The sequence below is a fragment of the Leuciscus leuciscus genome (genome assembly GCF_965113295.1).
Source record: "Leuciscus leuciscus genome assembly, chromosome: 22".
NCBI classification, from domain to species: Eukaryota; Metazoa; Chordata; class Actinopteri; order Cypriniformes; family Leuciscidae; genus Leuciscus; species Leuciscus leuciscus.
In genome coordinates, this window is record NC_138746.1 from 24404274 (window position 1) to 24429149 (window position 24876).

A 24876-nucleotide genomic window follows, 5' to 3' on the forward strand; every position below is an offset into this window, starting at 1 on the left:
ATCAACAAAGCTTGCAGTCTTATAACTTGTCCTGGGTCGACATTTCATTTGGTAAAGTTAGGCAGTTTTGATATACATGCTGTTTAATGTTGATAAGAATCTGATTACATATGCTATGGCTTGTTACTGCTTCTTTTTCGCCTGTGTTTTGATCAGGAGATTCATACTCTTTCAAAAGATGCATAATAGCGCCCCCTACTACATAAAAGTGAAAACATGGAAAGCCAGAACATTCCATCAATGGCGGGGAAAGAGTTAACATTATAAGTGAACCTCTAGGAACATTAAAATTGCCTAATTTGTTAAAAAATATATAAAAATAATAATAATCCATGTCATGACCCCTTTAAATGCAGACTTTGTTAGGTTTACAACCGCCACACAATTTGCTTGCTGAAAGTCTGCCAAAATTCCTATTAGACCTTTATAAAATGCAAAAAATCAATTAGACAACTCAGCCACATGATTGTGTGGGCAATACTGTCTAAAGCAAATTATGAAATATAAAGTTCTGTCATGAAACTCTAGGTGGCGCAGGCTGATAGGTCCTTAACTCAATCTGCTTACAATCGCATCATTCTCTCACAGCTGATTGATTCCTGCTGTCTCAGTAGCCAATGAGCTCGCTTCAGCGAGCATGCTCAGCCTTCAAATACTGGGTCAGCATTTGCAGTAGCAATTTGCAGCACACTTTCAGAAACCCTCCACCTTCCCCAGCTCCACCTGTATAGATCTGCTACGGTTAATTCAAATATGCTAAATTTTACAGCAACAGCCTGTCTTACTTGCTCACAGCAGTGTGTCATGCATGTATTGGCAGTAGCAAGTCCTGTACTTGCTCCGCAGTAAAAGCAGCAGTAGCGTGGCAGATCTATTCCGCCAAGACCAAACATATCAACATTGTCATACCCATTATGCCAAACACTCTTAAGAGTTGTCATGACAGAAATGTCTAATTTCTTTATATACTGGACAAAGCACACCATGAGATCATATAAACACTTTCTCTGTGTATATTTATTTCCTTTTAGAAGTATGACTCAATTGAAGTTTTAAATTTGGTAAAGGTTGCAATACAAAAACACATGTGAATGTAATTTTGTTGCTGAGTAACTATGTGTGTATATATACAGTACACTACCTTTCAAAAGTTTGAGTTAGGTAAGCTTCTTTAATGTTTTTGAAAGAAGTCACTTATGCTCACCAATGCTGCATTCATTTGATCAAAAATATAACAAGAACAGTAATATTGTTAAATATTATTACTATCTAAAATTAATTAATTTTAAAATTACTCCAGTCTTCAGTGTCACATGATCCTTCAGAAATAATTCTAACATGGTATGTTCTGCTCAAGAAACATGTCTAATTATTATGCATCTAATTATTAATAATATTTTTGTGGAAACTTTGATATATGTTTTTTTTTGGGGGGGGGGGGGGGGTGGGTATTTGATGAACAGAAAGTTTAAAAGAACAGTATTTATTTGACAGAAATATTTTGCAAGATTATAACTATATTTACTGTCATTTCTGATCAATTTAATGGGCCTGAATAAAAGTTTTTCTTTCAACAACAACGACAAAAGAAATCTTACTGACACCAAACTTTTGAATTGTAATTTATATCAGGTGTCAAAGTAGTGTAAAATCCACAAGCCCAATCCTGCTCCTAATGGTAATACGACATGTTTGTGATTGTTGACACAATAGGTGCGTCCCAAATCGAGTACTTGTGCACTTTTCTACACCATTTTGTATAAATAGTGTGAGTAGTGCGTTCACACTGAAAAATCTAAAAAGAAAAAGTGCACTTAAAGTATCCGGATGATGCACTTATTTAACCGAAAGAAAAGTGTGGAACGTTGGACACTTCGTGCACTCAACTGTTGCAGCTTTAATAGCGGAGGGGGAGGGGCTATCAGACTTCGATATTGAAAGAAAAGAAAAGAAAAGAAAAAACACGTATTATTAAGTTCATACACTACACGGTTGAGTACATAGTGCACGAGTAGTGTATACGTGCAATGCATAGTGTATAGAGCGTCATTTGGGATACAGCTAATGACAAGGCGGCCATAACAATTCTAATTTCTCATCTTTCTACTACTCCATTTGTCTCTCTTCATCTTACACTTTAGCAACACTAGTATATTCTGCCAGATTTGACTTTGAGTAATCAAATCCCATTTATCAAACAAGGACTTTAATCACATATTCACTCACAAACTCCAAAGTGTTGTCATTGGAATTTAGGAGAAACATTTAATCATCATGTTTCTCTACAACCTTTTAACAGCCAGAGTAATTTGATATCATGTGTAGATTGAATTGTCAAATACTCTGATGAAGCAATACCACATGCCTTGTCAAGTTCTGTCACATCCAGTACATCTGGGTGAAAGTGACAAAGTTCACTTGACCTCTATGTTGACTTTGATCATTTTTTATTTGCTTGTCTAACAATTCAAAGTTAATAATATTTTATATCTGCGTTTTCAGAATTCTCATTTCCTGTGTTCTTGGAACGGAACACTGATCACATTCCAGTCGTCTCCTCCTGTTGTTAAGTCAACAGGCGAAGGATATTTAATGTGGCAAAGAGCCTGACCAGTCCTGTAGCACAGACATACAGATCATGTGCACACACACAAACACATAAATAGAAATTGCACAGACTTGCAAAAATCTGAAAATGTCCCCTTGCATTGGAGCATATGAGTCCTAAGAAATCTGACAAGGCATATGTGGTAAAGGGGCAATTTTTTAGGTTTTCCTGAACTTGAGCAAACTGTAAATGTGCTGGACAGCATCATTTGATTGGCCACACACTCTCATGCTGTCTACAATTTTGTGTTTTTCCAGTCTGGACAGCTATGCAGTAGGTAAAATTACTAGCGATTACTTTTCATAATCGATTAATCTGTCGATTATTTTTCCGATTAATCGGATGGAAAAACGAAACATTATTATACATAAAAAAAATCGTTTTAAAGCTGCAGTCCGTAGCTTTTTGGGGTCAAAAATTATCCCAAATCATTTTTTGAGCAAGTACATCACCAGCCAGTGTTCAGAATTATCTGCTTGCCGTAGCTCGATTCAAAATGGTAAGCTTGTAATATTTTTAATTCCAGTGGTACTGGTGGATTTCCGCGGGAAATTTGAGCATGTCTTTGCGTCATTACGTCACATCTGTACACATAAAGAAGGTCTCTTGGCTCGTAGGCTATATTGAGTGTGAGGATGTTGGTGGTGGAGTGACAACTGGAGATTCTCCCGTTGTAAAACGCGAAAGACTTCGGACTTGGGAGCAAAAAAGAGACTGCAACCGGCCCATGCGAAAACAAGGACAAATATCGGAAGGGCATTAAATGTAGTCACGCAATGCTGATGTTGTTAACATTAACAATTTGAGAACAAAGTATAATTTGCACAGTTTGACGTGATATGATAAGCGATCGTTAGATTTAATCGGCTCGATTTACTGCAATGCTTTTTTCCATTAGTTGGTCAGACCAAAAGTGGATGTTACTAACTTGTTCAGACGACATTTTCCGGTGAAAATTCTTATGTTGGTCATACTTCCAAAAAGTAGAATCTGTGATTGCGAATTACAGTATCCACACCACCAGCGCGGTGATTGACAGCCGTACATTCTCCTCAAAACATTGGATTCATCCGCGCTGTGCCATACCGAGGCACAACGCACGTAAAGTTGATAATTACGCGAATAACTGCAATTGCAGATTTCGAACAGAGATGGCGACAAAGAGGAAAAACTGCGGACTGCAGCTTTAACAAAAAAAAAAAATGTATCCATTATTTTAAACAATGTTATTCCACATCCTGCCAAAAGCCATCCTTCAAACAAATGATATAAAGTATAATATAAGTGTAATATACAGTCTATGAAAACAAATATAGCGAATGTAGGACTATCTATGCAAAGTAGGCTATGCTGTAGGTAGCAAAAAAATTTAAAAAAAAAATATTTTTAAAATACAAACATTACATTCAAAACCTAAAATCAACTGATTGCTTACTATTTTAAAGCAGAAATTAAACCGACTACATTAAAATGTTAATAAACAAAAATAAAAGCACAAAATGTATGAGGGACATGATTCACTCTGAACATAGTAGCCCAATTAATTATATATAATGCGCTATACCAACAATAGGCTATTTACTACTGCGCTCATAAATACAATAACTTGTGATAAATGTAGAATTTTAAACCTACAACTTAATTTGTAACAAAAAAAGATGTTAGCAAAATGTTTAAGTCGCCTGTTTGACTCGCATGCAGCCACCGGCGCTCGTTCATTGAACACTTAAGTTTAACAAGATCGCTTGTTGTCAAAACACGCAGAATGCGTGTGGGACTTTCTAACATTTACAGATACGGATATAACCATAAAAATGCAAGTTATGCGCTGAGGAGACAGTAAACAGCTCACGTATCTGCCATAGCAAGACAGGGCAAAACGCTGTAAACGCTGTAGGTCCTACTTGTTTAAAGCGCTTACAAATATATATAAAAAGCTTAAATAAAATGCATTCTCATGTTTCGGACAACTTGGATCATGTAGCCTACCTTTCTCGCAACAGCTCGCTCCGTGTCCTATTTTACATATGCATTTGGCGGTTTCCCGGCGCAGCGCGCAGACGCAATTGATAGTAAAATTTGTTGTCGAATGTCGATTATTCATTATGGATAATTATCGATAAAAAAAGCAGTAACAGTAAATGCACTAATATATATATATATATATATATATATATATATATATATATAGGCTACATACATACATACATACATATATATAATTTAAGTATGAGTTCGTAGGAAGAAGTCAAAGACATTTGGTGAACTTTCTTTCAAATCAATAGTTGTGTTTTGACATGATTATGCCCCTGACTACAAGACACTAACACTGGCCGTACATGTCAACACCAGTCTAATATTACCAAAAATAAATGCCAGATTTCATAAAAAATATGCCAAGAGAATGGAAACAACATAGGAATGCACTTCACGCACCAAAGTCAATAGTTCCACGGCCTGTGAAGTGTTGCAATACGTTTTTCTCACACGTTTCTCCATCTGAATATGCCTGAGGATCCTACAGAGATTTTAGTGCGATCCAAACATCATTCCAGGTGGTTAGATGATAAAAAAAAAAAAAGGAATCTGATTTTGTTCTGTTTCCTTAGTAACAGTGACGTTCTCGTTGTCCTTAGACACTTCCAAGAAAGTATGTACAGTGGGGTCCAAAAGTCTGAGTTCACTTTGAAAATCTGGGGTTCATATTTAAATTTAAACCTGGAAAAAAAACAGAGGGATTTAGGATTTTAAAAAAAAAAAAAAAAAAAAAGCTATTAAAGAAATGTAATGTCATTAAATTAAATTAAATTAAATTAAAAAGAAAGATCTAAGTCACTAATCGAGTAAGAAAATCGGACATTGAGCACGTGAACTCCTTTGTGCAGACTTCCATATTTTCTCAGAAATCAGCATGTTTTATCAGTTTTCATGATGCATTCCATTCTGAGAAGAAAAAATGGATGGATGGATGGATGGACTCATTCATCAAGCAATAACATGAAATTCACACTGTGTTATCTTAGTTTAAAGGTTCACTGTGTAACTTTTGGCCATCTAGCGGTTACAAAACAAAACTGCATGAATTTTGCAGAAGAACATTGTTTTGGTTGTGCTTCCGCTCTTTGTAACTGTGCGGATGAATATGACCCTTCACAAAAGATAATGTTTTACAATAAACTCTGTTAGAGAGCTACATATGTCAATTTATCTGTTCAATAAAATACCTTGCTGACCTGTTGAGTAATTAAAAGGGCATCTCTGAATGGCATCTCTGAGTCGTTTTTACAACATTTCAAATCCCTCAGTTTGCACCATCTCTGAAAAGCCATTACGAGCTTTGTTACGTTCTCTTTTTACCAGCAGACTCTCTTCTGTTCGAGTTTTTTTTTTTTTTTTTTTTTTTACTGTTGTTTCCTCTGAGGTTTGACATTTACCTGTAGTGTGCTCTATGGTTTGAGAGGTTTGAGATACGGTGTGCTCCATTTAGTGCGCTCAGTCAACCTTTCTCACTCGCTGTGACAACTAATCTCTGCCACTCCAACACCACAAAGTAGCCTGAGCAACTTTTCTCTATTTACTGGTATGATGAGACACGCACAGGAGAGTGACGCATGTAGTCCTCTATGCAATTTCCCGCAAAAACCACCCCGACAGGTCAAAAATATAATAATAAGCTTACCATAGTGAGTCAGGGTGAGACAAAAACATGTTTTGAAAGAAGGCTTGATGATGTAATCATAGTGTACCTTTAATGTTTTATCCAATGTAGGATAGAGGCATGAATATGTACTGCATAGTATTGTTTGGCTGCTATAGAAATCTCTTGCCTGTGTGCATCTATTTAGGGAGTTCTATTTATAGCTCCCTTTCTGCAATGTTAGTAAGGAGGCACAGTGAGATTGCTCGCTTTATTTTTAACACCTCTATAAAAAGACACAATAAACAAAGACGTTTTAATGTTTTATTTATATCGTGGATCAAACCCTCTTTTCTCTTTCCCGTTTCCCTCCTGTGAGACAAGACGTTTCTGTGCCAAGGGATGGTGGCATCTGCACAAGACATTTTTGGCCTCGATGAAAAACAAGAGGAAGATTCCCCTTCGTAGGCATTCCTCTGGATTTTCATTCACACAATTTAGAGTATCAAGAATAAGTGAAAGCTCTTCGTTCGTCATGCTTTCCAATTCAATTTCCATTCAGGAAATATATACATGAAAAATGCTTTAAATAATTGCATTTATAATCTCCTTCGATATTGAAGAAACAATTTGTAAAATAAATAAAGCAGCTTCGCTTCCCACGTTGTGCATGTTTGTTCAAATTTGACCTTATTATCTCACATTCCCAAAGGCGTTTTGCTGTCTTATCAAATAAGCTGTGATTAGTGTAGTATACACTTCCTCTGTCTTTTCCCGGATGTATCCTGCCCGAATCGGTGAACGTGTGTGCGAATACGTGCATGCTTTAGGCAATAAGCAATTTGATTATGTCAGCCCACGTGGCCCTGTAATGCAAATTGTTTTGCTGTTTGGATGCAAGGCAAAGTTCTTTTGCTATGATTATGTATCGTGCAGTTACAGTCTTCAGTCAGACACAGGAGCAGATGGTATTGTTCAGTGTCCAACGTGATTCAGATTAGCTATCTTTGAGTTCCGGCTGTCAAGACATGACATGCTCAGACTGTTTGGAGTGAGTATGAGTGTGTTTTGTTCAAGAATTTCTTATTTGTTAATTCAAGGTCTTTAGGTAAGGTGCTTTCCAACACCAGCAGTCTTACACAGCGCAGATTTCACTCTAGAATTGTTCACTCAGCACTAACTTTAAAGGGAAAGTTCACCCAAACATGTTCACTCATCCATTGAGTTCCATAGGAAAACAAAATAGTAATATGGAAGTCAACTCTCTGGTTGCCAACATTCTTTAAAATGTCTTCTTTTTTGTTCAACAGAAGAAACTCACACAGGTTGGAAACAAATGAGTGTGAGTAAATGTTGCATTTTTTCTTTTTCTTTTTTTTTTTTTTTGGGTGAACTATCCCTTTAACATACATACACTACCTGCACCTTGCAATGTGTATTATTAAACATGCTCATGGTTAAAACATGACTGCTCTCCAGTCCACATAGGCTACTGGTCAAAGCCCAGGAGCGTCCAAACATCAGCAGCGCATTCAATACATTTTTAAGTGTCTTTGCTTTCCCTGTGAATTATGCAGTCTGTTTCATGCATGTATGACTCAGGCTGAGCCACCACAATGATTGCCAGAGAAAGATATTTTTGAAACAAACAGAGCCAGGGAAATGCCAGCACACCATAAATCTGTCATAATTTTATTTCAAATGGAATGTTAAATGTTCATTAAATTAAAATGAAATATACAACTTGGATTTACATCAGACACAGCAACATCAGTCCATCCCAATTTATACAGTACAGCCCTCTATCTGCATGCATACCGTAGATTGTGAATACTTTAATTTGTCACCTGTATTGCATAACCCCGCTTGGACCCTTATTTATTATTTTTCTTAGGTTTTTTTTTTTTTTTTTTTGATCTTAAGGAAAAGAAAGAATACTTGAACCTGTTCAGTCTGCACTGTGGAAATTTGAATCTTCTCCCAGAAGGTAGTTGCTGAAACTCACAATGTAAAAAATTATATTTAATCTTCAGTGTCAAGTAATGTCAATGTATTAATGTTAACTTTGACATACTAATACTGCAAACTTAAACATTTATATGTACATTTTTCATCTATACTGTAAAGAGGTATGGGCATTTGTTACCTTCAGAAGCTCTTTCCTACCTGACATGCCTCTTAAAAATGTGCCTACTTTGGTTGGCGTAGCCTAATTAATTCTGGCTGGTTCCTGTGTAATATATAATAAGGTTAAATTTTTTTGCATTATTTCTCACCATTTAAAGGAGTAGTTCACTTTAAAATGAAAATTACCCATATACTCACCTTCAAGCCATACTAGGTGTATATGGCTTTCTTCTTTCAGATGATTACAATCGGAGTTATATTAATAAACACCCAAACGCTTCCGAGCTTTATGGCAGTGAATTGCAACCAGCAGTTTAAAGCTCAAAAAAGTGCATTTATCCATCATAAACGAACTCCACACGGCTCCAGGGGGGTTCATAAAGGCCTTCTGAAGCAAAGCGATGAGTTTGTGTAAGAAAAATATTCATATTTAACACGTTACAAAGTAGCTAGCTTCCAGCCAAATGGCTTTACGCAGTCTACTTACGCCTAAAGCGCAACTTGCGCAATTTTTGACGTCGGAAGTAGTGTAGTTTGTCATTGCGTAGCGTAAATATCAGTAGTACATCGCATTACTCTCATAAGTTGCGCTTTAGACTTAAGTCGGATCTGTATGTTCATTTGGCCGGAAGCTAGTTATTTGACATTATAAAGTTTTAAATATGTATATTTTTCTTACGCTAACAGAAGCTTCAGAAGGCCTTTATTAACCTCCCAGAGCCGTGTGGAGTTCTTTATGATGGATTGATGCACTTTTTTGAGCTGATGGTTTCAATCCACTGCAATTATAAAGCTCGGAAGCGTCAGGGTCAGGGTGTTTATTTATATAACTCAGATTGTATTTGTCTGAAAGAAGAAAGTCATATACACCTAGGATGGCTTGAGGGTGAGTAAAGCATGGGGTAATTTTCATTTTAAAGTGAACTACTCCTTTAATTTAGATTTTACCACATCAAGCACATTTTAAATTGTATTATTTATTCATGTATTTATTTGTTTGCTTATTTATTTGGGTAGCACTTTATAATAACTTTTATTAATAAATCATTAACAAACATTATATAATGCTTAGCCGATCATAAGTTAATATATATTCACATAGCTAGAAATATATGAGATAATGTGCTTATTAATGTTTACTAATTAACTTATTAAACGTAACATAATGATTTAAAGATAATTAATTAATGTAAATTGAAATGCTTACAAATGTCATTAAACTTTCAATTCATGATATGATATTATAGATATGAAACATGATATGTTATATGATATGATACTTTATTGTCAGACTAAGCATTTTGATTAAGTGTCTTATTCAACTCTAAGATATGCATAAACGACTGCTTCAGCCTCAGTCTGTTGAACCTTGGAACCTTGTACCATAGATATGCATACGTAGATTCATCGTTCGACCGCTGCAGACACGGCACACCCGCCATCTTGTAATGGTCAGTGTGTCGTCACTCACAGTAAGAATCAATGATGCCACCTCATTGTGCAGCTTCTGGTTGTGAAACCGCCAAGATTTAAATTCCCGAAGAAATGGAATAACCTTGTACAGGTGATAATGTGTTGATTTGTGTTTTATATGTATTAACTCAATATTACATGTTTTTACTATGGTAATTTTAAAGTTTATACTTTTACTATGGTAACTTTTTATTGCCAGCTGACACCTTCATCTTGTTGTCTTGTGTTAGCTTAGCAAAATCATCTGCTGAAGTCTATTTCAGATATAGATATTCTATTCATACATCTGTCTAACTACGGTTGCAGACGCTCAGTCAACTCGCTCTCGAATGTTCATGGACCGCTCCAATATGGCGGACGGCTTACGTATAGCGGCGCATAGAAACAGCTGCTAATGAGGCATGTATATATATATCTATGCCTTACCTCCGGTTTGATGGTAATAATACAAACTCATTATGCAGGTCATGATTGAGGTCAGAGACTATATTATTAGCCAGCCTTAAAGGGATAGTTCACCCAAAATATGAAAATTATCCCATAATTTACTCACCCTCAAGCCATATATGTGTATATGCTTTTCTTCTTTCAGCCACACACAATCAGAGTTATATTACATATCCTGGCTCTTCCCAGTTTTATAATGGGATGAATAGTAACTAAGATTTTGAAGCCCCCCAAAAAAGCACATCCATCCATCATAAAAGTAATCCAGGGGGTTAAAGGTATAGCGGAGGATTTTCCCAAATTTTAGAAAAGAACCGCCCTCTCCACTTTTTGAAATAATGCACATGCGCAACATTCTACCTGCTCCCGAGAGGGAACGCATATTAAACGCTAGCATCGCTAATCATAGCTTACATTAACTTTTAGCAGTGATTTTAAATGGATTTCTCCAAATAGCATGCCAAACTTTACCTGTCGAGTAGAAACTTCGTGACTGAGGCATCAGTGGGAAGCCCAACCTGTGCTTTTAGCGCACGCCAGCGTGTGAAATATTCTCCCCAAAACACTGGTCTTGTTTCTTTCTTCAGAGGCCTTTCTCTTCTTGTCATACAATTCGTAGACTCTTTTTCTCTTTCGACCCTCAGACATTTTGAAAAAACCCGGTGAGAACGGCGAGCTTCAGTGAATGGCTGAAACCATAGCTCACCACACATATACACCTGAAAGTGCGCATGCGCAGAAAGGACGAGCACGTACGACGGCCTTACGTAAACATATCACCAGAATGATTGACAATTAGGAGGACCAATAGTCTTGATGATCCACCCGGAAAAAGAAAATCCTCCACTATACCTTTAATAAAGGACTTCTGAAGCAGAGTGATGTGTTTTTGCAAGGAACATATCCATAATTATAACTTTATAAACTGTAATCACTAGCTTCCGCTAATATCCGTCCGCACGTTCACGAGAGAGTCGAGTTCCGGCGCATGACGTAGGATATAGGAGTAACGTAAGCTTAGGTGAGAGTAGACGCCTCTCACGGTTAAAAACAAATAGGGCTGGGAAACAAACTCAAGCTCCTCTGACATTGCTCTTAAAAATGTATCACTTTAGACTTCTAATTCGTGACCAGTGTTTTCTTTTGCTCTATCCTCTGCACTTCTGCATTCGTCAAAACGTCATGCGTTGGGTTCCGCCGGAACTAGACTTTCATTCGGAAGCCAGTGATTCTAGTTTATAAAGTTATAAATATAGATATGTTTCTTACAAAAATGCATCGCTCTGCTTCAGAAGGCATTTATTAACCCCGTATGGATTACTTTTATGATGGACGGATGCACTTTTTTGCCCTTCAAAATCTCAGTTGCCATTCACTCCCGTTATATATAACTTTGATTCTGTTCGGCTGAAATAAGAAAGTCATATACGCCGGTGAGTAAATTATGGGATAATTTTCAGTTTTGGGTTAACTAAACCGGTAACCCCAAAAAATTGTTGTAATAAACTAAACCATATAACTTCTCAAGAGGCTGATCTACATTCCTTGAACAATTTTTTATTTAATTAAACAACATTGTTTTTAGCATAACAGACAGACTCTTTTACACATACCTTACCCATATCACATCTCAATAGCTGCAAAATTGTTTTGCAATAGAACATCAACACAATAAGTACACTGTACCAAACAATTATTATATATTTTTTAATGTAAGTAGCCTATAGTTAAAGACACCTAACATAAAGTGGGAACAGTCATTCTTATATTGTTAAATGTTCTGCTGAACAACCATTTTTGTAATGTAGGCACTAAAAAAGTCACACACACACAAAAATAAAATCTTTATTGATGAAACATTTTTTTTTTTACCCCAGTGTTTGTGTCCTCGGATTCTCTACGAAGATCTTGTTCCTACAGGCATGAAGTGAAGCACATCTGTACTAGTCACTCCTCCTCCATCAGTAGGACGCTACTCCACCCTCTCCAGTGCGTTCATCTCTCCGTCCGTTACTGTCCCACGAGTGGAGAGGATTTCAGCACCGGGACAGATCCACCACACATCCACCACCGTCTCAGGCATCATGGCGACAGAGGTAAGAATCATTAACATGTTCGTTTGAGCTGCATGCGAGAGGAACAGACAGGAGAGCGCGCGGGTCCGTTTCATTCGTATCGTTTGTGTGAAGTTATTTTGACACCTGCTGTGGGGTTGAATCACGACGTTTCCTGTAAACGCTTTAGATGAGACACGTTCAAAGAAACCAATTAAGAAATGGAGACGCTGTTTATTTAAAGGCTGATTTTGTCGACATGACAGTTTTCCATTGAAATCACCCAAAAGTGAAGCAACATTATTTGTGTTCAAAAGCAGTGGATCTACAGAAGAAAGAGTGAATGACACAGACGGACTGATGTATTATTCAGCACCCTGGACAGAGACACAAATATACTGAATAACCCAACACATGATAAAGTAAAAGTATTTATTGTGCGGCTCTCCTGAATACTTGGTTCTGATTGGTCAGTTGCGCCGTTCATATAGCCCTTTTCCCGATTAATAACCGTGGCAACGCTGTGTAACTGAATATTGATGGGGAATCCTTATTTCTACCTGTGCTCCCGTATCTCCAAGTAAGCTGATCAAATAATGTTAACTCACATAAGTATTTCGTGGCTATTTATTTGGTAAAGAGCCTAATAGATAAATAATAATAATAATATATGTTTTTTTTATTTTTTATTGTCAAGTGATACCGTGATCACGAGTTTATTTTGCAACATTATGTCTTACATTTAAACCATAATGCAACAACTAATGTATTTGCTTGGCTATGTATTAAAAAGCGCGCTAGTCCCTAATAATGTGTTAAAAATAACCCAACATGTTCTGTGTAGCCTACAGGTGAAAGCGCTGCAAGCGCGATTGACTCATATATTCTGATTGGTTGTCTTGGCGAGGTTCTATATTTAAAATGCATCATCTGGTTATTTGAATTGCACTTTTCGCCAATTGGTACACATCTAAAGTTAACGATTTTCTTTAATCAGTTTACCAACAGATGTTCGTGACTCAGATGCATAAAAATGAATAATGAATGAAATATGATTTTGTTGCCTACATAGGGTTTACATTGTTAATAGGCCAACCTGTAAAACAAAAAGTTGAGGAGACTGACAACATCTGACCAATCAGAATAGAGAACGCAACTATCATTGGTAATTCAAGCCAATCAGCTTCCAGGTTCAATTGAATGCCTTGTCAAGCTTGCCTGTGGACAACTGTGGAAGAAAAACTTTTAGGCAAAATATCGATGAAATCCAAATGAATGAAGGATCTTTATCTATGCATTGGTGAGTAGGGATGGGACGATTACCGGTTTCACTATAAACCACGATAAAATGTACTGACGGTTAGTATTATCGTTTAAAAATTAATTATCATTAAAACCGTGTTTGATTATCGCGATTTTAATAACTCACTGTAAATCAGCAACAGTCTGACGCAGGTGCAGCGCGCAATGTTGTTTTTCTTTTATTCGAGAAGCAATGGCGGAAGGCAGTTACCGTGGACCAAATCTGAGGTGTGGTCATATTTTAGCTTTTACAAAAGTCATGAGGGAAAATGAATCAAGGATGGTCACCCTATCTGCAGAACATGCACAAAAAAGTCGCTGCGATAGTGCAAACACTTCAAATCTGCCGAGTCCTCTTGTGTGACCATCACCCACTGTTTTATAGCGAACGCAAGACAAGTTCACTTTGACCTCAATACCAAAACTACGTCTTGGAAATAATTGGCCACAAAATGTTGTTTTGAGTTAAAATATTTGATCTCACTCTCTTGAAATAAACGTGAAGCTTCCGCGAAGAAAAGTTTGCAGCAAGTGGCTTTGAGCCAAAGACGAACAAACAAGTTCAAACAAGACTATTAAGAGTAACATTTAAGGGATAATAATGTATATTCATTGTACACTTATTACACCGATTTTTTCTGTCACTATTATCGTGATATGAAATTTCCATACCGTCCCATCCCTATTGGTGAGTACTGAGTAGATGTTAGAGGGAGTATAACTTCTTTCATGTGTACATTTTGTTTGATGGTGCTCAATTTGTTTTGTGGATTTAGCCTATTGTATTGACCACTGTTGCTGATTGGAGGATTATAACACATCATTAATTATCAATAACATTTTAAGATATCATCATAATTTAAATTATTAGTAATGTATTTATTTTTAAAAACAGAGAATCCTGCTAAATTGTATTGATTTTAATCAATACTGTTTCACATATCAGCCTCACTAAAAATTCCCCTCACTGACCACCACTGTTAGCAACCGCACAGCAATGCCCTGACAACCACCTGCAATACTTTAGCTGTTTAGCATCATGGTGTTATGCATGGCTAAGCATTACTTATTCATAAATTAAAAAAATCTTTCTTTTTTTAATATGCAGGAGCATACACATCTCTTTTCTCCTGTTTTATTGTCATATCTTCCAGATCAATTTTCTCTCTTTAAGAATAATGTCTGTATAGCTGCCCTTTATGCATAATAAACTCCTATCCAAACTGCATAATAAATGGTTTATATTTAGGCATCTGTTTAGATTGCATGCACTTCCTGTTTACTCAGCCATCTTGTTTACAGATTTATTCAAAAGGTAGGCAACTCCCTCCAGTGAGAATACACAATGAGATTCCACAGTTTGTAATGTATTCAGGGAAACAATTCTTTCCCACAGCAACCTAGATTTTACCTTTACTAGGTTATTAAAACTGATTGTTGACTCTCACCTAGCCAACATTCACTGGGGAAAAATAGTTTTTGCTGTCACAAGAAGAGTTGTCATGCACTTGCTCTGGGCATCTTGTGGTCTTGTTGTCCTACATCAGGCTTTTTTTTCATTTAAGCATATTGTAATGAGTTATTGGAATGTTCCAAGAATGCTCCGAGTGCCTTTCCTCCGCTTCACTGGTCAGTTTAGCATTCAGTGAACTCTGAGGCGTCTTTAGATGGATCTGTAGTTTCTTCTTTGACAAGCACCTCAAATCAAGTTCAGTTAATCCTTAAAATAAATGATGCTGTTTTATGTTCTGGGGCTACTGTGACAACTGATGTGTGATGTGTTTATTTTTTTTCATGCAGAGCTGCTGCATTAGACAGTCTTTAGAGGATTGCTTGCTATTTATCTGTCTAGATGAGACTCCAAAATGTTTTTACCCTTGTGCAGGGGCCACAACAAAATACTCCCAACATTGATTTGTTGCATTTGGGCCTGGGGCCTGGTAGCAACACACACAAGCACACACACACACACACACACACACACACACACACACACACACACACACACACACACACACACACACACACACACACACACACACACACACACACACATACACAGAGAGAGAGAGAGAGAGAGAGAGAGAGAGAGAGAGAGAGACTCACATTTACTTAGCTATATGTTTTTGATAGTTTATATATTGCTAATTATAAACACATGTAGGCTAACCCTAAAACTTACAGCTAATATGAATTTATTTATTGCATTTTTAAAACTGTATTTATGAGTTTTTGGGGGGGGGTTTTGTCCCCATGGGTCTGCTAGGGAGCTATAATTTTAACTATGTATAATATATTAATTTGCTTATTTACTATAGGTTAGTCTTAACACTATTAAGTTAGTCACAGGTGATCCACTCTCCAATCCAGAAGAGGGCACACGCTAGCCTGGCAAGCCAGACCCACATCAAGATGTTGGGTCTGGGAACTCAACATTGGCAGGGCTCAATCCGAGGGACGGGATAAACGGTTGTCTTTCAAATTCTCTCTGCACGCAATAGGATAGCGCTACAACCAACCAGAGTGTTTTCCCACCAGTGAAGGTACAGTAGTTGATAGATTAGACTTTTGCCGTGTCTGGTTGGCATAACTACGGACACATCTTCCTTTTTTAAGAATGACTTCAGTGCCGTTCTTTGTTCTTTTCTCAAAGAAAAGCTTAACTCCAAGTCCTCCAGAGTCGCGGCCAAAGCTGATTCGAAAGACCGCTGTTAGCCAGCAGCAGCCGCCATTGTTTTCAAGTAGCAGGGAATTCACACGGAACCGTCGCAACTCTGCCGTCATTATGTTAAGCCCGCCCACCGACTCTATTCACAATGTGATTGCCCTGACTAGAGTTTGGTTTACAGCTCGAAAGTCAACGAAGAGTTGTTAGACTACCCTGGCTGCAAAATTAAATTTGCTGCCGCTAGGGTGCGTCTAGATTTCTAGGCTAGGCACACGCTGTAATGCGATGCTGTTTGTTAATCGCCACACCAAGAAAAAACACAGAATGACGATCTATGCACCAACTCAAAACAAGAGTTCAGATGGCAACCAAGAACTTGCTAGTAGCCTACACGCTGAGTTTTGAGAGGGGGCATGTAAATGTACTGGACTTGTATCGAACCGTGACTTTTGTGTACGTTACAACCTAGTATCTAATTTAGAAAAAGTGAAACATAACACATTTACTATTATTATTTTATTTATTCATTTATTTATATTATTTAGAGCAATGAAATTAAGCTTTTGTCTAATTTAGCAAACGTCTGGGGATAGTTTTATCCCCCAAGTATAGCTAAGTAAATCCACACAGATAAAAACACAGCCGTCTCCGGTTATACACTTGCACCCTGTGCCAATCCCAATTAATTATACACAATTCAATGAACTGTTTTTACTTGTGTTACTTGTTAACTGTGATCTCCTGAATATCTTGAGTTAATTAGAAGTGAATAGACATGGCAGAACAAGATTGTAAAACAATGTTTCAGTAAAGCAGTCATAATGCTAATATTGAACTGAATTAACCTGACCAGGAAAATGATGCTGTTCTGAAACAGTTTTACAGTTATAAGACTAACTGAACGCTTGATGAAAAGATATTTGCATCTAGAAAAAAGGAGCAAGAGAGGGTGGACAAGCGAAGAAATGAACTAGCACGACAGAGAGCAGTTCTACTGTGTAACAGCCCTTTTAAAGTGTCACAGCTAAAGCAACCTGTAATTTGTTTCATGTGACCCTGAGGCCATGTGCACTCAGCATCTCTGGTAGCGTTTAGAGAACAACACACTGCCCTTCCAAGAGCTTATTTTTTAAAGGCATGGCATCCATGCACTGTTTACTTTCAATGAATCTTATGAATCGTTTTGATGTTCTCCTTCTGTTCAGCCTCTGGTAGGTGGCAGATGTTTAGCAAATTTGAGGAGGTCAGTTAAATGTTGACAATCTGAATGTAACCTGCACAATTATGCAATAATAACATTTCATAATGGTGCTTTGAATACTTGACACAAATTGACTCTATTCCAGATTATAGACTTTTAGCAGTCAGATACTTCATTTTGTGTGCCATTTGTTTTGCTATTTTGTTTTCTACTGCAATGAGATTAATATATTTTTAAGTGTCCAAATAATATTCTGTACTTAATGCTAAATACATTCAAAGCAATTCCTGTGAGTTTATTTTTTGCCTGAGTTGTTCAGCTGATTTTATGTGAAAATCTGTTTAGTATGACAATGATTCACTTATAAACAAGCTTCAAAAGGCAGCCGCATTCGATTAAAAAGCAAATCTCTTGGGGGACGGGAAAGTCAGTTTATAATCTCCTGGTATTTAATTAACATGAAGAACAGAATGTGCTTAAGATCAGAGTGTTTGATTATAAAGGCATCTGTGCACAAGACAGCAAATGTCTATTGATCTGTTTGTGCACAAAGTACCAAAAAAAAGTTGTCCCAAAATAGCCAATCCTGTTTCTGGTCCACACTGACTTTTTTCCCTCATACTATGGAAGTCAATCGGTGCCCATCAACTGTTTGGTTTCCGACACACTTCAAAATATGTTTTGTGTTCAGCAGAAGAAACAACTCATACATATTTGGATCATCTTAATCACTTACTCAATGATGAAGGAATTTTCGGTAACACTTTAGAATACTGTTCCTTCATTAATGAATAACTACACAGGAACAAATGAGTAATGCATTAGTAACACTCTAGTAACTACTATTAACTAACAAGAAACTCTGATTAACGAATTAGTAAGTAATCGCGCTCAGATGAATGTAGTAGTTCATTATTAGCTAATCAATAACTACTATTTTTTTCATACCTCCCAGAGAACTACTATTTATAGGTTCATAATTAACATGACTAATGCATCATTTATAATAAAAGGTAATGGTAACCCACTAGTAATGACTCAAGTATTACTACATCATTTTAAAGGAACTATTAATTATTTGGATCAGTATCTAAAGTGAAAAACATGATAACAACCTAATATTGACTGAAGTCATTGTAAACTTTTGAGATTTTTGTAGGTTTTGGATAGTAATGAATAAAGTGTTACTACATCTTTCTAAAAGAACTACTAATTATTTGGATCAGTATTCTAAAGTGAAGATCATGGGAACACACTAGTAATGACTAAAGTGTTACCAAATCCATTGGAAGGAATTGATATTCAAAATCTTACAAAAATCTCAAAAGTTTACAATGACTTCAGTCAATATTAGGTTGTTATCATGTTTTTCACTTTAGATACTGATCCAAATAATTAGTAGTTCCTTTAAAATGATGTAGTAAATCTTGAGTCATTACTAGTGGGTTACCATTACCTTTTATTATAAATTATGCATTATTCATGTTAATTATGAACCTATAGATAGTAGTTCTCTGGGAGGTATGAAAAAAATAGTAGTTATTGATTAGCTAATAATGAACTACTACATTCATCTGAGCGCGATTACTTACTAATTCATTAATCAGAGTTTCTTGTTAGTTAATTACTAGAGTGTTACTAATGCATTACTCATTTGTTCCTGTGTAGTTATTCATTAATGAAGGAACAGTATTCTAAAGTGTTACCGAATTTTCATTTTTGGGTGAACTATCCCTTTAAGTTTATTATTTATTTATTTTACAAGGCTGCATTTGTTTGATAAAAAACTGTAAAAAAAACAACAACAAAAAAACGCTAATACTGTGAAATATTACTACGATTACTAATATCTGTTTTCTATTTTAATATATTATAACATGTAATTTATTCCTGTGATAGCAAAGCTGAATTTTTAGCATCATTACTCCAGTCTTCAGTGTCACATGATCCTTCAGAAATCATCCTAATATGCTGACACGTACTGAGCACAAACTATTGAACAGTAAATTCACGCATTGTAGAACGATTTTTTGGGATTTATTTTATTTTTTTATTTTTGCATTGTTTTTCCCCCCCCACCTTTAATCAGCCATAACTGTATATAGCCTATACAACTACACACCATTTTCACCACCAATAAGAATGTTTTTTTGGTGTGTTTGCCAAAATGCTAAAAATGTGTATTCCTCATATGCTTAATTTACTTTAAGCCACAATTTTCAAATAAATAAATTATTATTATTATTTATTAAATTTTTTTGGCAATATCATGAGATTCACCCCTCTAACACCTTAGACCATATTTTTTTTCCTTTATTTCTGTTGTATGTACACAATCACATTTTGTCTTGTCTATGTGGATCTACATAATGAACCTAAATGGCTACATACAGTTTTGCAATAACCTAGCGATGAAGAGTTCAGGGATGTTGGGCAGCTGGCCTGTGCATCAGTGAGTACTAACATTACATGATTGATGTATATTACATTGCATTTGAATGGTTTCAGTGCCTTTTATGTGCTGCTTAAAACTGAGCCCATATAATCTGACTTGCTCTTTCTCTCTGTAATGATACACAATACTGCTAAACATCCAACCCTGCAGGGCAGAAAAGAGTTTTTTGTTTTTTTGTCTCTCAGTCGATTGGAGTCCTTCACTTATGACATGTAGGCCTATAAACCACTATTAAACTGAAGCAATCCTATATTTTTGCTTCCTCTACGGTGTCTCTCAAGGGTTTGAGAGCACATCAGCATTTCTCTTTTTCTGTGGGAAGAAACCCGAGCGCTGGAAATGTTCTGCCTCTGTCACATCTGTTTAAAATCATCTTCCCCATTCACAAAGGAAGGAAGAGGAAATGCCCCGAGAGCCTATGAAGTCTTGAAGGTACACATCTTTCTTCCTAATATGCCTCTGCAGATCTGCTCAGCTCCTTATGAAATATGTCTCCGTGTTGGCAGCATCTAGAATCAACCTTTGACCCCTCAGATGTTTCTGCTGGACAGGCCGTTTCATTAACATTCATCCTTTTCCTGAACTGATGAATTTTAATTGGCCGTGACCGTCTCTCTGCGGAGGGTTGTGATGGCCGATGATGCTAATGGTCTCACTTCAGGAAAGTCACTGTACCCTTGCTCACCTTTCAGACTTATTCACCAATTACTGCTAACTTTGACAGTTCAGGACTTACAGAAACTGGATGGTGTATCTTCCTCGCCTCAGCTTAAGCCCACTAACCACCTACAGTTCGTTTACTGACTGTCTGATGCCAATTGGACACAAAAATAGCAATATCTGGCAGACATTGACACTTCCAATCGGATTTGCTGCTAAAATTTGTGTTGTTGTTGGCCCTATACAGAATAGAGCTGCACGATTAATTGTAAAACACCCACGCAATCTTAAATGACAACAATTCGTCTATTAAAACTTGGTATAAAACAGCTCCGCAAACAGTCTTTTCAACCACACAGTATCATTATTTATGTTACAATAATCCAAATTATTGCAGAAGTACTGGAATAAAAGTTTATAGTTCAGATATAAACCCTGATGTCTACGGTAGCGATCAAAATAGAGTAAATCACCTAATTAAGAATAAAGATTGTATAAATTACATTGTTACACCAGTGGGTGGTGACAAATGACTGTTAAAAAATGTATTTGTCATTGAATCATACTTTCTATAGATTTGTTAAAAAATGCTGATTCATCCAGTAATAAAACAAGTGAAGTCTTCGTGAGTGAGTCATTAGCCCTCTTTCACACCGTAATCCTAGTAAATTACCGTAAAATTACCAGAATGACTTTACCGTTAAATACACAAATATGCTCTCCACTCATGTAATCTTAACGGTAGTTTACCAGTAAAGACTGCATGTGTGAAAGGGGCTTTCGAATCATTCATTCAAACCGATTAAAATGAGTTTTTTAAATAGTTTTTAATTAGACTCCAGCAATTAAGATTTTGTCAGAACCTCCAGTAAATTACATGCTATTTTGCTTAGTTTTCTATTTAGTTTGTTCTCGCGCTTCAAGCAAGTACGGTTGAGCTTCTGTTTAAATGTTAATAAAAGCCTAAGTTCAATCTGTTTATCATGTAAAGCGATCGTATCTGTTCAGAAAATTTGGTTTAAACTAAATAAAGTTTTATGATCTCTTTATGAACTTTTTGAAGTGTCAAAGTGGTAGTTGCTTAGCTGTCAATGGTCAAATGATTGGTCACTTTTCACGTTGGTCCGACAGATCTTCCGATCTTGACCAGAATAAGCTGCAAATTGTACAAGACTTAGCAGTCAAAAGTGTTACTTTGAAACTTCTCTGCATATAACTTTTAGATGACAGTTTAGATGACCTCCCAAGTGTGAATAATTTACCATGTCTTCTGGGAGAAATCCAACTGTGGACGCTCATGTGGCCAGATAAGCCACTTGCTTGTGGTTGTGCTAACAGCTGCTGTGGGATTTCAGACAGCAGAACAGCTATTATGAGCATCTTCAACCTGATTCTCCCTGAGCGATGCCTCCCAGGAGGAGTGCAGGGATAATTAGGCTCGTCTCATTTGGCATGAACTAAAAGGCTTTGTGTGTCGTGGCAACAATGAAGACTAATTATCATTAACATCCATCCTTATGAAGCTTTGGTTGCTAATTCTGACTTCCTTTGTGTATTTTCCAGTGCTAGACGTTGTGAAGTCAAAATGACAACATGTAGTTCAATGTATTGCTATATGCATGAAACCTTGCTAAGAGGTTGCTCCTTTAGTTGTACCTCATTTAAATATCAGCTTTGTCTCAGGTGTTTCTCTAAAACATTATAGGACACTAGTATTCTGTATAATTTAAATATAGATTAATCTTTGTTAGAGCTGTTTTGTTGTTTGATTTACACTAATGACAGATGCTAACTATATTTAGCACTATATTTTCTGTGAATGCACACGAATACAGCATATATTGGCTGTAAAGGACCGTTTAACCTTAATAATTAGTTCTGTATGTTTCAGCACTGGCCCTACAGAGTAGGTTAACTTTCCCATGTTAGCAATAGAGCATTAAACAATAGACTTATTTTTGGCATCAGAGCTTTCAGCAATTACACTAATGAGACCACAACTGTGAGGCCAATTAATTTTTGCTGAAAATAAAGCTGTGAGCCTTGTCTTACATCTTGATCTGTTAAAATATGGATTTGTTTATAAGGCGGAACAAGGTCTTGAAAGAAAGAAAGAAAGAAAGAAAGAAAGAAAGAAAGAAAGAAAGAAAGAAAGAAAGAAAGAGATGCATTGCTTGCAGTGTCTGACAGAAAGCTTCATGAACTGCAGTAAAGCCTGAAGAAAGTATGTTCTTAATTCATAGTTATTATTTGAAAATGAAATTTCTGAAACACATTTTCCTCCAGCCACTGTGGATAGACTGAGTTCTGGAATATTTCTGTCCGACTGTATTGTCAATTAGAGAATCAGGAGAAAGAGGATCCATCAGGTTTCATTCTCTCTCTTGGCTCTCTAAATTTATGATGTTTCCAGAGCTGGTGAAGATGGTTTTTACACATAGAGTCCTAAAACAACTCATTGAGTGTTTCTTTGCGTTCTTTTGATTGATGCTCTGTCTTCTTTCTGGCCCCAATTTTATAAACATGCATATGTTCCTTCATATTTAAAAAAATTATTGCTTTAGAGGCCCCTGTCCATTATTCATTTTGATAGACTGAGACTATTGATGTAGGTCCAGGGTCTATCATTTTATACTGTAGGGTTTCTGTGTGTCTTGGAAGACATAGAAACCATAAATCATTAAATTAATTGACACAATGTCATACTGTCCGGACCCTCTCAATTTTACGTGTCAAATCTGACATTCTTATCCACATGTACAATGATTTAACTGTGCAAGTAAACATTTACATGGAAAATGTATGAAATTATACACACAAGGCTCTAGTTACATCAATGGCATAGTGACTGCACCATTTGTCATTTTAAGTTTCAGACGCGGCTTAAGAGCGACACCTTTGAGACCACTGTCTATTCTGTGTCTCTTTGTAGTTCCACAACCTCCAGGAGCTTCGTCACAGTGCGTCTCTGGCCACCAAGGTCTTCATTCAGAGAGACTACAGTGACAGCACCATCTGCAAATTCCAGACCAAGTTTCCCGCAGAGCTGGACAGCAGGGTAAGTTTCAAATGAGGGTTTGGACATCTGATGTGTTCCTGCCCTTTATGTAGGCGCACATCCCATGAGGCATTGCTTTTTTCTTGAAACTTTTGATTGCATCGATCTTAAAGGGATCATACAATGACAAATCAAACTTTCATTGATCTTTTGAAATGAAAAGGTCAGTGTAAACATTTTGTAATTTATCATACTCAAAATGCCTTCCCTTGTTTACAGACACTAAGCTGTAAAAATGGCTCCTTCTGAACTTTGGAAAATGTCTGACGTCATAGAGATGGATATACTGTATTGATGCATGTCGATCCGTGCTTACACATAAAAAGCACTTCAGCAACTTGCCCAATTTTATACTACCATTCAAAAGTTTGGGGTCAATACGATTTTTTTTTTTAATACATTTTTATTCAGCAAGGATGCATTAAATTGATTAAAAGTGAAAGTAAAGACTTAAATTGTTACAAATTGTTCTATTTCAAATCATTCTGACATTTTTTACTTGACTTTTTAGAATCTTAAAAAAACAAAAATCATATTTTCCACAAAAAAAAAAAAAATTATTAAGCAGCACAAGTGTTTTAACATTGACAATAATAATAAGACAATAAGAAATGTTTTTTGAGGACCAAATCGGCATATTCGAATGATTTCTGAAGGATCAAGTGAATAAAGCCTGGAGTAATGATGCTGAAAATTCAGCTTTTCCATCACATGAATAAATAAAAATAGAAAACAGTTATTTTAAATTGTAATAGTGTTTAACAATATTACCATATTTACTAAATGTAGTCTTGGTGAACATAAGAGGCTTCTTATTGACTTCAAACTTAGGAACAGTAATGCATGTTATTTTTATTTTTACAAAACCTTTTATTTTTATTTTTTTAATACATTTTATCAGTTACTCCATTCCCTGGGAATAATTTTTGTCTTCATAATAGTTTTTCGTCCAATAAAACATCATTGGTTTGAACTGATTGTTGTGCACAGATCGAGAGGAGCCTGTTTGAAGTAACGATGAAGACGCTCAACTGCTACTATGCAGAGGCTGAAAAGATTGGCGGTCAGTCCTACCTGGAAGGCTGCCTGGCTTGTGCTACGGCCTACATCATCTTCCTGTGCATGGAGACACGCTATGAAAAGGTATCGAGATAGTCTTCTCCTGTTTCATTTACAATACACTCAA

The 24876-nt window shown here is 36.4% G+C and overlaps 1 protein-coding gene across 1 annotated transcript in view; it reads left to right on the plus strand.

Annotated features, from left to right (window-relative positions):
• Positions 1–12240: 12240 nt before the first annotated feature.
• golga7bb (golgin A7 family, member Bb) overlaps positions 12241–24876 on the plus strand; it is a 28032-nt gene continuing 15396 nt past the window's right edge. The window contains exons 1-3 of the mRNA XM_082154563.1: positions 12241–12388; positions 23565–23690; positions 24681–24833. Of these exons, the coding sequence (XP_082010689.1) occupies positions 12377–12388; positions 23565–23690; positions 24681–24833 (291 nt within the window). The 5' untranslated portion in view covers positions 12241–12376. The remainder of the gene's footprint in view (positions 12389–23564; positions 23691–24680; positions 24834–24876) is intronic.